The 15810-nt window shown below is 43.8% G+C and overlaps 1 protein-coding gene across 4 annotated transcripts in view; it reads right to left on the bottom strand.

Moving 5' to 3' along the window:
* The window catches only part of LOC109892650 (long-chain-fatty-acid--CoA ligase 4), a 36683-nt gene that overhangs the window by 2768 nt on the left and 18105 nt on the right, over positions 1-15810 (bottom strand). For 2 of the 4 annotated variants that reach the window (XM_020485340.2, XM_020485339.2), the window contains exons 2-13: positions 12849-13402; positions 12404-12581; positions 12143-12252; positions 5676-5814; positions 5235-5385; positions 4802-4925; positions 4620-4691; positions 3389-3528; positions 2626-2798; positions 954-1028; positions 403-591; positions 57-171 (exon numbers count right to left, since the gene is read on the bottom strand). In XM_020485340.2, coding sequence (XP_020340929.1) covers positions 57-171; positions 403-591; positions 954-1028; positions 2626-2798; positions 3389-3528; positions 4620-4691; positions 4802-4925; positions 5235-5385; positions 5676-5814; positions 12143-12252; positions 12404-12581; positions 12849-13199 — 1817 coding nt within the window. In that variant the 5' untranslated portion in view covers positions 13200-13402. The remainder of the gene's footprint in view (positions 1-56; positions 172-402; positions 592-953; positions 1029-2625; positions 2799-3388; positions 3529-4619; positions 4692-4801; positions 4926-5234; positions 5386-5675; positions 5815-12142; positions 12253-12403; positions 12582-12848; positions 13403-15810) is intronic. The other 2 variants (XM_020485343.2, XM_020485342.2) reach the window with 2 other exon arrangements.

Below are 15810 nucleotides of genomic sequence, written 5' to 3'. Positions count from 1 at the left end.
GTTCTGTCCTATGTAAAGAAGTGTATGGTATATAGTAAAGCAGACAGAAGAGATACCTGTTTGCATATGCACAAATGTTTTCAATAAGGGGGCAGTTTTTCAGAGCAGACTCCACTTTCCCCAAGGACACGTATTCTCCAGCCTGCAGTTTGACCAGGTCCTTCTTACGGTCTACATGGAACAAACAGAGCAGAGAGGGTCAGTGAGAACACTAAAGTATGTCAGCATAGCGTTGTCTACATCTTCTCCTGAGAGGTTATGGCAGGTAGCACTGTTTACATCCATTTGAATTGTTTATGACAGTATTGCCTCATGGTCATAAAGTGTTGAAGAGGCAGCTGATCAGTGCTCAGTGCACATTGGTGTTATTATTCAGGTGTTCTCCAACTCTCAGCCACCTACCCACTATCTGCAGACAGCCATCAGGGTGAATCTCCCCCACGTCCCCGGTACAGAACCACCTCTGGCCCTGCTCATCCACCCAGAAGTCATTGTTCAGGTGCTCACTCTTATAGTAACCCATGGTAACGTTGGGCCCACCAATCATGATCTCTCCACGCGGGTGGGGCTGGTCCTGACTGGTGTATCCACCTTGGGAACACAGTGGGAATATAAGAGTGAGGCATGGTGGGACTTAATAGCTGTATAGAGTATTGTTTGGACAAGAGAAAAACAAACCACATGGAAACTAAATTGGCCCATGAGAGCCACATGAAAATAGAGTAACAACATGCAAAGGAGGCAAATTGGGCAGCTACAAAACGAGGATGTCCAAGCCATCGGTGATACACATACTATAGGTGTGTCATAATCAACATGTATTTGTCATGTGCACAGGATACATGGTGTAACTGATACAGTGAAATGCTTACTTGCAAGCTCTTTCTCAACAGCGCAGTACACTTTATCACAAATAAGTTTGTATGTGTGTGTCCATAGGTTTTATTACTTACCCTCAACCCAGTCTCGTAGTTTGACCTCACAGCAGATGAGGGGGGCTCCTACTCTCCCAGTGCTGTAGTCTGCCACTGGAGAGAGGAAACACACAATCACAAAATAGTCCCATGTAGAGTTTAATACCTGATGCCAGTAGTAGGCTGCAACCCGGCCTACCAAAAACCAGTCTGGGTTTTCTTATTAAAGAATAAGCGTCAGTGCTTACGCTCATGCACTTCTAAGGCATAGAGCAAGATACACACATTAGTGATGTGCGGGTTGACTCAAATATACAATTGTGTAATTCTACATATCTACAGAATATGTTACATTAAGTTTTTTTTTTTTAGACAAGGGTACAAAAAAGCCTAAGCTTTAGGGTCTAACATTAGCCTACGCACGCCAATAACTCTATATGCTTCAGGGGAAAATGTACGTCCATCCACAGAGGCAAAAAGGACAATGTCAGAGTTTAATTAAAAACATTGAGGGCCAGAACTGTAATATTTGGGAAAGATTTGGTGAAGTGGTAGAAGAGGTTGACAATAGCGGCTATGTTGTGTGATGATTGTGAAGCGCTATACAAATTAGACAGTCACAAGATGGGAACTGTAGTGTTCAGATGGGTTAAATGGAATAGTAACTGAAATCTCAACACTGACTGTAGGTTGAGTCTACAACCTCTCACATAGCTTAACATAATGCAGCGCAATTTCTATATTTACGGGATCGGGTCGGTCGGGAGCGGGCCACAGATTTTCACTTTATCACAGAGTTGGGCGGTTGCGAATGTGTTAGTAGCAACTGCGGGCAGGTGAACAAACAGCTGACCCACGCATCACTAACACACTTGTCCTTCAGATTGACCAGAGACAAAAACCAGTGTGGTGGGAGAATCACAATTATAACACTGTCATATTTAGTTCATTCACTGCTTTGAGCTATGAGGGAAATCAAATGTTTGCAAACATTGATTTATTATAAAATAATGTTATTTGTTTTTAAACTAAGAACTTGTACATTGTCCTCTGCCTTGCAAGAGTGTTAAACGAAACTGAGAACCCTATCCTGAGGTCCTCTTAAATAATATGGCCTTATAAAATCTTCCCCGGTGGTTATTTGGCATCATTCGGCCAACTATTTCACACTCATATACTGCTGCGTAGCGTCACACAAGCATATCCTTCGACATTTACAATGCACTGAAAGGTGACTGATATCTGCGTGACCTATACCACAAAGCCGATTGACACAAAACAGTTAAATTTAGTATAGCTGTCATTCCTTTGTCATCCACGATCCCAGTACCACAGAACGTTTCACAGGTTGGGGCTTGAACAAAGGCATCTATCTCTGAGAGCATGCGTGTTTAAAGACATGAAACCCTCAGGGCACTTTAACATATATAAAAGCCTGAGCAGTAGCATTTTCTCAAAGACCTTGTCTTGGCTAAAGCCTAAATTTACCATGGCATGCATTAGGTATAATTTCCCCCAAAAAACACAATGGTGAAAATTCTAAAATGATAGAGCTCCCACCATTCCCCTACACACTACTACTACTACTACTACTACTCTGCTAGTGAAGGATCCAAGGGTGCACTTGGTAATGATACCACTTCCAGGGTGAGTTGTCATTAGCAAAGGACCCCAGCAGTAGTAGTCCGTGGCTGTGCCTGCCATGACTCACCCTCTGTGATGGTACCTGCTCCGCAGGTCTCTGTGAGGCCGTAGCCCTGTCCCACAGGGCAGCAGAAGCAGATGTTCATGAATCGCTGTGTGGCGGAGGACAATGGCGCCCCTCCTGACAGCATCATCCTGATGTTCCCTCCCAGCTGAGCCTTCACCTTCTTAAACAGCAGCCTGACAGAGCAGAGGAGAGAAATGTACTATTACTACTTACTAGTATCAAGATACCCATTGGTCCATGCTTACTGATACAGTTTCACTGTCTGATCCCTGATAAGCAGCTTGCTAGGTAGGGCACATTAGACTTGCAGTGGAAGTGACACATTTTTAGCCTATTTATTAGAATCCGATAGAGTAAAATTGGCACCAAAAACAAAAAAAGTTGAGAGGGTGACCAGAGGCAAATGTCTCGGTCATGCTGATACCAAGAAATGGAGAAAGGAAGCTTGTCTTGTCTGGCAGACAAGAAAATATTGTTGCCACCGAGTGGGAACCAAAACCAGTCAAAATACAAGCATACACTTAAAATATATAGATTCTAGAGGACAAATCTATACCGCTTTGAAAAACCCATGTAGTTTGATAAGGCCTAGCTATATCTCTTACTTCCAAGTACTGTAATGGCATGTTGGAAATGTTTATGTCTTTATGCACTGACCTTGTATCAGGGATTTTATCTCTATAGAGATGTGCATGTAACAGGATTGTGTACATCAGCTGGGAACATGCTGGTATGTGTGTGTCCTCACATACAGTGTACTCACAAGTTGCAGAGAGGGGCATCATAGCCCATTTTGATCTGTTCCAGTTTGTAGTTGTAGCCCAGTTTAAACAGAGTCCTCTGCACATAGCTCATCTCCTGCACCTTGTTCATCACATTCTTGTAGATGCGGTCCATTATTTCCTGACAGATAAGTTACAATAAACAGAAAAGATAAACGTCACACATCAGTTTGTGGCGGTTTTTCTTTTGTACCTTATCCATACATGTCTGCCTCCACTTTCTCTACAGAGGAAATCAAAGCAGCCTTATAGTACGGATGTGGGTTTGAAATAATGTCACTATTCAAATAGCATCATACATTTTTGTCGGATATGCGGATATTTGAAATACAGCCATTGAGGTTATATGGGGCGGTGTGTGTAGCGACCAGACAGAGAGATGCCAAGGCAACTCGGCGACAGTCAAGACTAGCTAACGTTTATTTGGAGCAGCCACAATGTTATTTATCATCCCATATAACAAGACAGTCTGTCTTGACTGGAGGTGCCTAGCACATCAAAAGGTGTGTATCAATTTCAACTGTCTGTTTCTTGAAAATGATTTCTTGCGGATATGAAATAAAGGTCGTTATGCTTCCAAAACCGTACCTCAAGCGATGTGTGTTAATGTTCAGACCGAACGTCAGGGCTCTTAACAAAACTCCCCCGTACAGAAGACGCCTTCGTCCAATGACTTATGTGTAATGTAATGGAGCAGAGTCATGATCAAGGGCTGGGAGAAGCCTAGAGAAGCTAGCTAATCTAACAGAGTCCACATGCTGCACAGCCCCATTCAGATAAAACAGCCTACCTGTTGGTTGCTCATTGTAGCCTACACCTTCTCATTTCACTAACTTGTAATTCATTCCATCTTGCATTGCATTATTGAACTTTCACAACACATTGAACCTCTTTGCCATGATTGGCCAACAAGCTACGTGAAGGCAATGGATGGTCTACAGGTCTTTTTATGGTGTGCACATCATAATAACTACACTGAAAGGTTTGTTTTATTAAATTAATAACATGGTCTATCCTTGTATGTAACAAAGTCACATAGATATTTACATTTAACTTAGAAAAAACTGTTAGGTTCAAATTGGCCTATAACATTACACTCACACAAGTATTAGAATACTACGTCCGTTCAGATAACCATGCACATCCATATTTTATAAAACACTAACAAATCAGTGATAAGCAAAAAGATTAAGGAAGGATGTTCGTTCTTACCGGAACAGCTGCCATCAGAGTAGGCCCCAACACAGAGCAGTCTCCCTTACTGCCTTTCTTGATTTTTGTTGACTGCAAAAGAGAAGCAATAAAAATAACATTAGATTGTTGCCCACTTTGCAGTATCATAAAACAAATCCATAAGAAAAGATCTCTTTATATCAAACTGCTGAGTCTATTACCTGGTCAGAGAGTGTTTGTGGGGAAGAGTAGCCAATCCTGCAGCCATACGTCATACATGAGATCTCAGCAGTCATCTCCAGCACATGAGCTAGAGGCAGGTAGCCAATGTAGGTATCCTTCGGCCTGCATATGGGCACAAACACATCACACTACTGTAAGCAATATGAAGATGAGAGAACATCTTCAATGTCTGTAACCATGCACAACATTATACAAAAATAAGTGGTTATGCACTTTGACAATACTGTCTAATTATCAAATTGAGGAAGATCGCATGAGTAAATAAGTTTAGGCACGGTTATCATGAGCACATTACACTGTTTGTCTGCTGTCTTTAAAACATTGCGTCAAATCCCCATGTCAGATGCAGAGACCAGCCTAGTTAAATGGTGGTTAGATACTAGAAGCCCTGTGGTAGAGTGCTCTGCTCACCCCAGGCCTGGGATCCTCTCACACTGGCCCGTCATGCCAGCAATAAGATTGCTGTGGATGATCATGACTCCTTTGGGTTGTCCTGTGGAGCCGCTGGTGTACATGACCACAGCCAGGTCTGTGGGCTGGGGCCGCTGCACAGCTATACTCACTGCCAGGAGCACAGGGGGACACGTCACTTAATAATGCTTAGAAAATAAATGGTACAGTTCAGGACAGTACAAACATTCTTTACGACATTGTGGGACTAAACTAAACTGCCAGCATATGTGCATATTATACTTCACAAGCTGCTTAGACATTTTTCCATCTCTACAATGCCATCTGAGCCATATGTAAACTCAAGTTCAGCGCAAACACTGTTTAACATGGGACAGGGTGACCCAACAGTGTGACCTGTGTGTTTTGTACATGCATAGTTTTGTTGATGTTTCCACGTACAGTTGTCAGGTTTGGCTCCCAGCTCTTGTACTGCCTGCATGCTGTGGATCTGAATGCCCTCTGGGTAACCCGTCCTTCTGATGCTCTTGTTGTCCACATAGATAACGTGCTTCAGGTTATGCATTTCTGGCAAAATACTCTGTCAAAGACACAGGAAGACATCTTTGTCTAGACATGAATAATCTCAGCTCTCGTGTCCTAAATGCCTTTAGGGTTCATTCAAGTTTCAATGACATCAGTGTTTGTTTTTCAAATCAAACTTTGTCACATGCGCTGAATACAACAAGTGTAGGTGCACTATAGGTTAAGGGCTTGTAAAGTAAGCATTTCACGGTAAGTCACATGCTTACTTAGAAGCTCTTAAATCAAGTGCGGTTCAAGAAGAGTTTATTTGGTAAATCAAATATTTACCAAATAAAATAAAGTTAATAAAATAAAATAAAAACAATAAAATAACAATAACGAGGCAATATACAGGGGGTACCGGTACCGAGTCAGTGTGCAGGGTTACAGGTCAGTCGAGGTCATTTGTACATGTAGGTAGGGGTAAAGTCACTATATATAGATGTAACTTTTTCTTTTCTTTTTTTAAAATACATTCACCTTTATTTAACTAGGCATGTCAGTTAAGAACAAATTCTTATTTACAATGACGGCCTACACTGGCCAAACCCGGACGACGCTGGGCCAATTGTGCATCGCCCTATGGGACTCCCAATCACTGCCGGTTGTGATGCAGTCTGGATTCAAACCAGGGTGTCTGTAGTGATGCCTCTAACACTGAGATGCAGTGCCTTAGACCGCTGCGCCACTCTGGAGCCCAAATAATAAACAGTGAGTAGCCGCAGTGTTCAAAATAAATGGAAGGGTGTGGGGCCACAGTGTCTCCTGACCCCTCCTGTCTCAGCCTCCGGTATTTATGCTGCAGTAGTTTGTGTCGGGGGGCTAGGGTCAGTCTGTTATATCTGGAGTACTTCTCCTGTATTATCCGGTGTCCTGTGTGAATTTAAGTTCTCTCTCTCTCTCTCTCTCTCTCTCTCTCTCTCTCTCTCTCTCTCTCTCTCTCTCTCTCTCTCTCTCTCTCTCTCTCTCTCTCTCTCTCTCTCTCTCTCTCTCTCTCTCTCTCTCTCTCTCTCTCTCTCTCTCTCTCTCTCTCTCTCTCTCTCTCTCTCTCTCTCTCTCTCTCTCTCTCTCTCTCTCTCTCTCTCTCTCTCTCTCTCTCTCTCTCTCTCTCTCTCTCTCTCTCTCTCTCTCTCTCTCTCTCTCTCTCTCTCTCTCTCTCTCTCTCTCTCTCTCTCTCTCTCTCTCTCTCTCTCTCTCTCTCTCTCTCTCTCTCTCTCTCTCTCTCTCTCTCTCTCTCTCTCTCTCTCTCTCTCTCTCTCTCTCTCTCTCTCTCTCTCTCTCTCTCTCTCTCTCTCTCTCTCTCTCTCTCTCTCTCTCTCTCTCTCTCTCTCTCTCTCTCTCTCTCTCTCTCTCTCTCTCTCTCTCTCTCTCTCTCTCTCTCTCTCTCTCTCTCTCTCTCTCTCTCTCTCTCTCTCTCTCTCTCTCTCTCTCTCTCTCTCTCTCTCTCTCTCTCTCTCTCAGCCCTAGGACCACCTGGCATGATGACTGCTTGCTGTCCCCAGTCCACCTGGTCATGCTGCTGCTCCAGTTTCAACTGTTCTGCCTGCGGCTATGGAACCCTGACCTGTTCACCGGACGTGCTACCTGTCCCAAACCTGCTGTTTTCAACTCTCTAGAGACAGCAGGAGCGGTAGAGATACTCTTAATGATCGGCTATGAAAAGCCAACTGACATTTACTCCTGAGGTGCTGACTTGTTGCACCCTCGATTATTATTATTTGACCATGCCGGTCATCTATGAACATTTGAACATCTTGGCCATGTTCTGTTATAATCTCCACCCGGCACAGCCAGAAGAGGACTGGCCACCCTTCATAACCTGGTTTCTTCCTAGGTTTTGGCCTTTCTAGGGAGTTTTTCCTAGCCACCGTGCTTCTACACCTGCATTGCTTGCCGTTTGGTGTTTTAGGCTGGGTTTCTGTACAGCACTTTGAGATATCAGCTGATGTAAGATGGGCTATATAAATACATTTGATGATTTGATAAATAGTCTGGTGGCCATTTGATAAATTGTTCAGCAGTCTTATGGCTTGGGGGTAGAAGCTGTTAAGGAGCCTTTTGGTCCTAGACCTGGCATTCCGGTACCGCTTGCCGTGCGGTACTAGAATGCCTATGACTTGGGTGACTGGAGTCTTGACAATTTTCTGGGCTTTCCTCTGACACCGCCTGTTATATAGATCCTGGATGGCAGGAAGCTTGGCCTGGGCCGTACACACTACCCTCTGTAGCGCCTTACGGTCAGATGCCGAGCAGTTGCCATACCAGGCGGTGATGCAACCGGTCAGGATGCTCTCGATGATGCAGCTGTAGAATTTCTTAGGATCTGGGGACCCATGCCAAATCTTTTCAGTCTCCTGAGGGACAAAAGGTTTTGTCGTGCCCTCTTCACAACTGTCTTGGTGTATTTGGACCATGATAGTTTGTTGGTGATGTGGACACAAAGGAACTTGAAACTCTCGACCCGCTCCACTACAGCACTGTCGATGTTAATGGGGGCCTGTTCGGCCCACCTTTTCTTGTAGTACACGATCAGCTCCTTTGTCTTGCTCACATTGAGGGAGAGATTGTTGTCCTGGCACCACACTGCCAGGTCTCTGACCACCTCCCTATAGGCTGTCTCAGTGTTGTGTGATCAGGCCTACCATTGTTGTGTCATCAGCAAATTTAATGATGGTGTTGGAGTCGTGTTTGGCCACGGAGTCGTGGGTGAACAGGGAGTGTTAGAGCCGATTTGGACATATTTGTATAAAAGACCGAACATATGGAGCTCCATGTATATTTGTGTAAATATATTAAATATGAATGTAAATGATGAAATATTAGGTACGTACCTTTGATTTATATTTACCTGATTGAGATATATTCATTTGTTGTTAGTGTAACTTAGTTTTTGCCCCCCCCCTCTTGCCTATTCATTGTATTGTGGTAAGTGTGTTAGGATAAAGGCAGGAAGTTGGGCCTTCGGGAGGGGGAGAGTCCTTGCTAGATGCGGGAGCGGTATCGTTTTTTGACCATACAGACAGGTCATAATATGTATTTTCCATATCAAGTATTCTATGCTTTAAGTTGATTGGAGAATCATTTATTTGTTAGATATACGAAGAATAAACATTTTTGTTGCGCCATATCCCTGGATGTCATTGAATGTTTGGCCGTTTGGAAACCTTGAGTGAGGACTGTATGCGTACCAAACAACCCCGCTTCAGGCTTGGGCAGCAGCTATGGTAAAGACGAAAGGAAGCCACTACATTCAAGTCAAAAAACTTCGGGAAGGATTACTATCGGAAGGAAATCTCCGGTTCGGACACACGCTGGATATTGTTCTATTTGTAATTGCATTCGGATCGTAAGGACAGCTCGCTTGGAAGGATTTGAACTCCTAGAATTCGCCAGCCGTGAGTAACCACTGCGAATGAATGAGCTGCCCTGTTCAATGCGATCATTTGATCATGCATATTATGGAAGCGCAAATGTGCTTTTAATTGGAATGTTACAGAAGGGGACTATGTACACACTCCAGTGTTGAGGACCAGAGTGGCAGACGTGTTGTTGCCTAACCTTACCACCTGGGGGTGGCCTTTCAGGAAGTTCAGGATCCAGTTTCAAAATGAGGTGTTTAGTCCAGGGATCCTTAGCTTAGTGATGAGCTTTGTGGGCACGATGATGTTGAAAGCTGAGCTGTAGTCAATTAACAGCATTCTCCTGCCCTCCAGGACATCTACACCACCCGATGTCACAGGAAGTCCAAAAAGATAATCAAGGACAACAACCACCCGAGCCACTGCCTGTTCACCCCGCTATCATCCAGAAGGTGGGGTCAGTACAGGTGCATCAAAGCAGGGACCGAGAGACTGAAAAACAGCTTCTATCTCAAGGCCATCAGACTGTTAAACAGCCATCACTAACATTGAGTGGCTGCTGCCAACATACTGACTCAAATCTCTAGCCACTTTAATAATTACAAATTGGATGTAAAAAAAAATGTATCACTAGTCACTTTAAACAATGCCACTTTATATAATGTTTACATACCCTACATTACTCATCTCATATGTATATACTGTCCTCTATACCATCTACTGCATCTTGCCATCGCTCATCCATGTATATTTATATGTACATATCCTTATGCATTCCTTTACACTTGTGTGTATACAAGGTGGTTGTTGGGAAATTGTTAGATATTACTGCACTGTCGGAACTAGAAGCACAAGCATTTCAGTACACCCGCATTAACATCTGCTAACCATGTGTACGTGACCAATAACATTTTATTTAACATAGGTGTTCCTTTTGTCCAGGTGGGAAAGGGCAGTGTGGAGTGCGATTGAGATTGTGTCATCTGGGGATCTGTTGGGGCGGTATGCGAATTGGAGTGGCTCTAGGGTATCCGGGAGGATCCTGTTGATGTGAACCATGACCAGCCTTTCAAAGCACTTCATGGCTACCGACGTGAGTGCTTCGGGGTGGTAATAATTTAGGCAGGTTACCTTCGCTTCCTTGGGCACAGGGACTATTATTGTCTGCTTGAAACATGTAGGTATTACAGACTCAGTCAGGGAGAGGTTGAAAGTGTCAGTGAAGACACTTGCCAGCTGGTCCGCGCATGCTTTGAGTACAGGTCCTGTTTAAAGGTCTTGCTCACATCGGCTACCGAGAGAGTTATCAGACAGTCGTCCAGAACAGCTGGTGCTCTCGTGCATGCTTCAGTGTCGCTTGCCTCGAAGCGAGCATAAAAGGGCATTTGGCTCGTCTGGTAGGCTCGCGTCACTGGGCAGCTCACTTCATAGTCCGTAATAGTATTCGAGCCCTGCCACATCCGACGAGCGTCAGAACAGGTGTAGTAGGATTCAATCTTAATCCTGTATTGACACTTTGCTTGTTTGATGGTTCGTCTGAGGGCATAGCGGGATTTCTTATAAGTGTCCGGATTAGTGTCCCGCTCCCTTAGCTCGATGTGGATGTTGCCTGTAATCCATGGCTTTTGGTTGGGATATGTACGTACGGTCACTGTGGGGACGAGGTCATCAAAGCACTTATTGAGGAAGCTGGTGACTTGAGGTGGTATACTCCTCAATGCCATTGGATGAATCCCGGAACATATTCCAGTCTGTGCAAGCAAAACAGTCCTGTAACGTAGCATCCGCGGCATCTGACCACTTCCGTATTGAGCGAGTCACTGGTACTTCCTGCTTGAATTTTTGCTTTTAAGCGGGAATCAGGAGGATATAATTATGGTCAGATTTGCCAAATGGAGGGCAGGGGAGAGCTTTGTATGCATCTCTGTGTGTGGAGTAAAGGTGGTCTAGAGTTTTTTTCCCTCTGGGTTTCACATGTGACATGCTGGTAGAAATTAGGTCAAACGGATTTAAGTTTTCCTGCATTAAAGTCCCCGGCCACTAGGAGCGCCACTTCTGAATGAGCATTTTCTTGTTTGCTTATGGCCTTATATAGTTGGTTGAGTGCGGTCTTAGGTTTGCGGTGGTAAATAGACGGCTACGAATAATATAGATGACAACTCTTGGTAGATAGTGTGGTCTACAGCTTATAATAAAGGTACAAAACCTCGAGACTTCTTTAATATTAGACATCGCGCACCAGCTGTTGCTAACAAATAGACACACACCCCCACCCTTCGTCTTACCAGACAAAGCTTCTCTGTTCTGCCGGTGCATGGACAATCCCGCCAGGTCTATTTTATCCATGTCGTCATTCAGCCACGACTCGGTGAAACATAAGATATTACAGTTAATGTCCCGTTGGTAGGATAATCTTAATCGTAGGTCCTCGATTTTATTTTCCAATGATTGCACGTTGGCCAATAGAGCGGATGGCAGTGGAGGTTTACTCGCTCAACCTACGAATTCTCAGAAGGCTACCTGACCTCCGCCCCCTTTTCTCCATATTTTTTTCACGCAAATGACAGGGATTTGGGCCTGTTCCTGGGAAAGCACTATATCCTTCGTGTCGGACTTGTTGGACTCGTTAAAGGAAAAAAGCTTCTTCCAGTTCGAGGTGAGTAATCGCTGTTCTGATGTCCAGGAGTTATTTTCAGTCATAAGAGACAGTAGCAGCAACATTATGTAAACAAACAAACTAGCACAGTTGGTTAGGAGCACGTAAAACGTCAGCCATCTTCTCCGGCGCCATTTTCACCAATGACACACCTCAGTTCACACACAAACACCCCATGGCTAATTTTAAAATCTTCCTTGATCTACAGAGGTGATTGCACACATACTGTCTAAAAACATAGCTCTCTTTTCCACAGATAGAGGAGCTGAGAACAGCAGTGTGTAGTTAGGCTAGAATCTGAACCATGCATTTCCCCTAATGACTCTTACCTTGAGTTTAGTCTCCAGTAGCTCTGTGCTGGTGATCAGGTGAGTGGCCCCACACTCATTTAGGCCATAGGCCACTGCCTCCTCCCCCAGGGTGGCATACAGTGTGACCACTGCAACACAACCAAACATGTTGTTCACATGCACACAAACACAATGTTTTCACAAATATTGCTGTCCTAACAGGAAATATATTTATAATGTAAACTAGTGGAACTTTATGTGCCATTCTCAAACAGGGAAGTGTGTTGGGTCAATGCCTACATGGAAAGTTGCGTCTGAAGCAGGCCTGTGCAGTGATCATCCACTCTGCTCGTGTCTCACAGAAGATAGCGATGGTACTCTTGGGCTGCTGGCCCAGGGCTGCCAGTCCACTACCTAGATGACTGATGATCTGATCCACCTCGTCATAGGACAGCCACCTGTACTCCCCCAGGATCAGCTGCAGCAGAGGAGAGAGTACAGAAACAGGCCATTAGGGTTGGTTCTACTAAGGGCCTTCAGTTCACAGGGGTATATATCACACTGGAGAGTCAAGTCATATATTTATGACATTTGATTTAATAACTCTACAAGAAGAGACTTAATCTAGGATTGTTATATGAAGTTACACCGACTTGCTTCAGGTTGCATAACTTTTCTAACTTATTTGGCAGAACCTTGACTGCAATAATTGGTTCCTGGTGAGATGTGTGTGTGATCACTCTACCTTCTTAAAGATTTTGCCGCTGGGTTGCGTCTCGTTCTCCTCATTTAGGAGCTCCCTGGTGCCCAGGCAGTCTGTGTTGCCGAAGCGCTGCACTGCATGCTCAAACAGCTTGTCTAGAGTGTCCTTTCCCTCAAAGTCCTCCCGGGCCAGGTTGTCAAAGTTCTCCACACAACGATAGGGGCCCTCTGCTTTGCCTGTGGTGGACTTGGCTTTCTCTCTCTTTGCCATGGTTTTCTTCTTCCCAGCATCAGTGAGGAAATACCATGGGATAAACGTGATGAGCGTGTACAGCCACATCAACAGATACACAGGCGAGAACACTATGTAATGCATGTCTACTTTGAACCTCATGGTTGAAGGTGAGGCAGAAGTGGAGAGAAAAAGAGACTTGAGGGAGAAGCGTCTGCTTCAGGGAGAGTTCAGGCGGCTCAGCTTTCAGGTCATGGAAAGGTTGCCAAAGCAGGTTGCGGTAATTACAGATTGGACAGGTAGCAGCACATGCACCCAGACGGTTCAATGGAAAGGCTTGACACAAGAGGTCTGTGTTGCTAGCTCTATAGCAGGGTGATTGGTCCAGAATTGTTGAGCACAGTTGAAGAAAATACATGGAGAAAGAGAAGTATGTTAGTCATATTGTAATCTCTTGTGGACAGAATCTGTTGCGGCGGGATGGAATGCGTAGGATAACGAGCAACAGTAGTTCCAGTGTTCCAGGGTTTTCTTCACTGACTATTTGGACATATCAGGAAGGGGAGAAGCTGAACACAGGTGAATTACTCACTTCTAACACGTATAGACCCAGAACTTAACCAAGATTAGTCATATTGAAGCAATAGCTAGGAGCTAGCCAGTAGCCACAAGCATAATACAACATCTAATTTATAGACTAGCCAAAAGTACTTGATTTATTTTCAAAAAGCCTTCTTGTATGCATTTCATGCCAATTCATACATTGCAACACACCAAACCCAGAAGTTGTATTATTGGGGGTTGGAGGCGTCAAAGAAGAAGCAGCTATGGTATTTAACACATACCGTACCGCCGGTAAATATTGCTGCACAAAATAGCTGAGTTTCACTGGAGCACTGCACTGACCACTGTATCTGTACACAAACATCTAGGCCCATGTCTGGTTAACATCACTTCAGATTTCACTACCTTTTATCTTATCTATAATTGATGCTTGCAGTGTGCAGTCATTTCCCAGAACTGGAAGAATGTTAGGTCTGTGTTTTAAAAAATCTGAAAGAGTGCCTGTATGTATTTATGCCAATTGATGGTGCCTTGGTTAAGACAGGACATTTTATAAGGTAGAATAATCCGAATGAGCAACACAGGTTGTTAATAAATAGCTCAGTCGGTCTACCCTAGGAATGTTGTAAATGAAGAGACTGAAATACAAAGACGCAGAGTTCAGCAGAGTGGTTAAGAAGCCAAAGAGGTGAGGTTAGATGACAGAGACAGCATACATGAAATCTTACTTAACATTTTAAAACATTTAAGTAGTCATTTTCTGTCTTATTTTGATACTTGGCTTTTACCTTCTTACTACTGCCACATTTCTGGTGCCACTTGGCAACTCTTTTGACATACGTCTACATTCTAACCTCGATCACTGTCATGGCGTATGTGCATCACCCAGTCTTTTCCCATGAAAACGGGGCAAACCCAAATGACTTCACCGAAAACGACCTCCTTGTGCAAACCAGAGACATTTCCATGTAAGCCAAAGAACACATTTCTTTGTGCAAGATTCTCCAAGGAGGCAACTGGCAAGAGGGCAATTCCACTGTAACAGAGTGATACAGCCTGGGGTTTTCACACTTTAAAATGCATGTCAAACAAAAACCAATGATTACAAAGTTAAACAAACCATACAACTGTATGCACACATTTACTTAAAGAACAGTGCAGATGTGGTAGGTAGCCTAGTGGTTAGTGTATTGGACTAGTAACCGAAAGGTTGCAAGATCGAATCCCTGAGCTGACAAGGTAAAAATCTATGGTTCTGCCCCTGTTCCTAGGCCGTCATTGAAAGGCAGTCATTGAAAATAAGAATTTGTTCTTAACTGACTTCCCTAGTAAAATAAAAGATGAAACTAACACTAACCAGCACACTGGAAAGGGTAAAAAGGGTACCAAAGGTTAATCTGGACTTCAACCAAGCCTAAACAAAAATCCCATTCCACTATCCAGTAAAACATTTAGATCAAATCACTTATAATACAATGTAGTCTAATGGAGGGCAGCTTGACATCAAAGATAAGGGGAACATTTCAGGTCAACTCAAAATGTAATAAAAGTGCCCAAAACATCAGACCTACATTCCATTAAAAATGTTATCTAATTGATCTTGCTGCAGATACTATAACTAGCAGCTGAGCATGTCTAGACAGGATCATAACTTCAAATGATAGAAAGGCCACGTCATGCTTGAATCATGATCTGCTACGTTACCCTGATGGTGAATGCTTGTGTGACTTGACATCCCTCCAGACAGTAATGAAGGCTCAAGTGCTTTAGCACACAGGATGCTGCCTGTGAGTGGCTTATACTGCTCATGTGCCACTGATCTGGCCTAATCCCATTTACTACATAGGCACACGAGGCCCAGGCATCACAACCCCAGAAGGAATCAGCCAAGACAAATTCCTCCTTCAATCAGTACATCTTCTTCAGTGAGAAGAAATGATCTACATTCTAAATATATTATATTTCTACATTTGATATGATGCCCCCCCAAAAAAAATCTTCCAACCGCTTTGTTGCTCTTAATTGAAATGATATCTGTTATCAGGTGTATCAGCTCTTTAAACAGAATCATAATTTTCAGAGAGCCTAAAACAGTCAGAGGAAAGACCATTTACCCCTGAAAAGAGGGGTAATTCAGAGATGGTCTGAATGGCTTTAGAAAATTAACACATGCACACACTTCTGAAAAACACTACACCAGTGATGAGCA

Source organism: Oncorhynchus kisutch, linkage group LG6 (assembly GCF_002021735.2).
Source record: "Oncorhynchus kisutch isolate 150728-3 linkage group LG6, Okis_V2, whole genome shotgun sequence".
Classification (NCBI taxonomy): Eukaryota; Metazoa; Chordata; class Actinopteri; order Salmoniformes; family Salmonidae; genus Oncorhynchus; species Oncorhynchus kisutch.
Note: the sequence above shows the minus strand (reverse complement) of the source record. Positions and strands in the feature narration are given on the sequence as shown.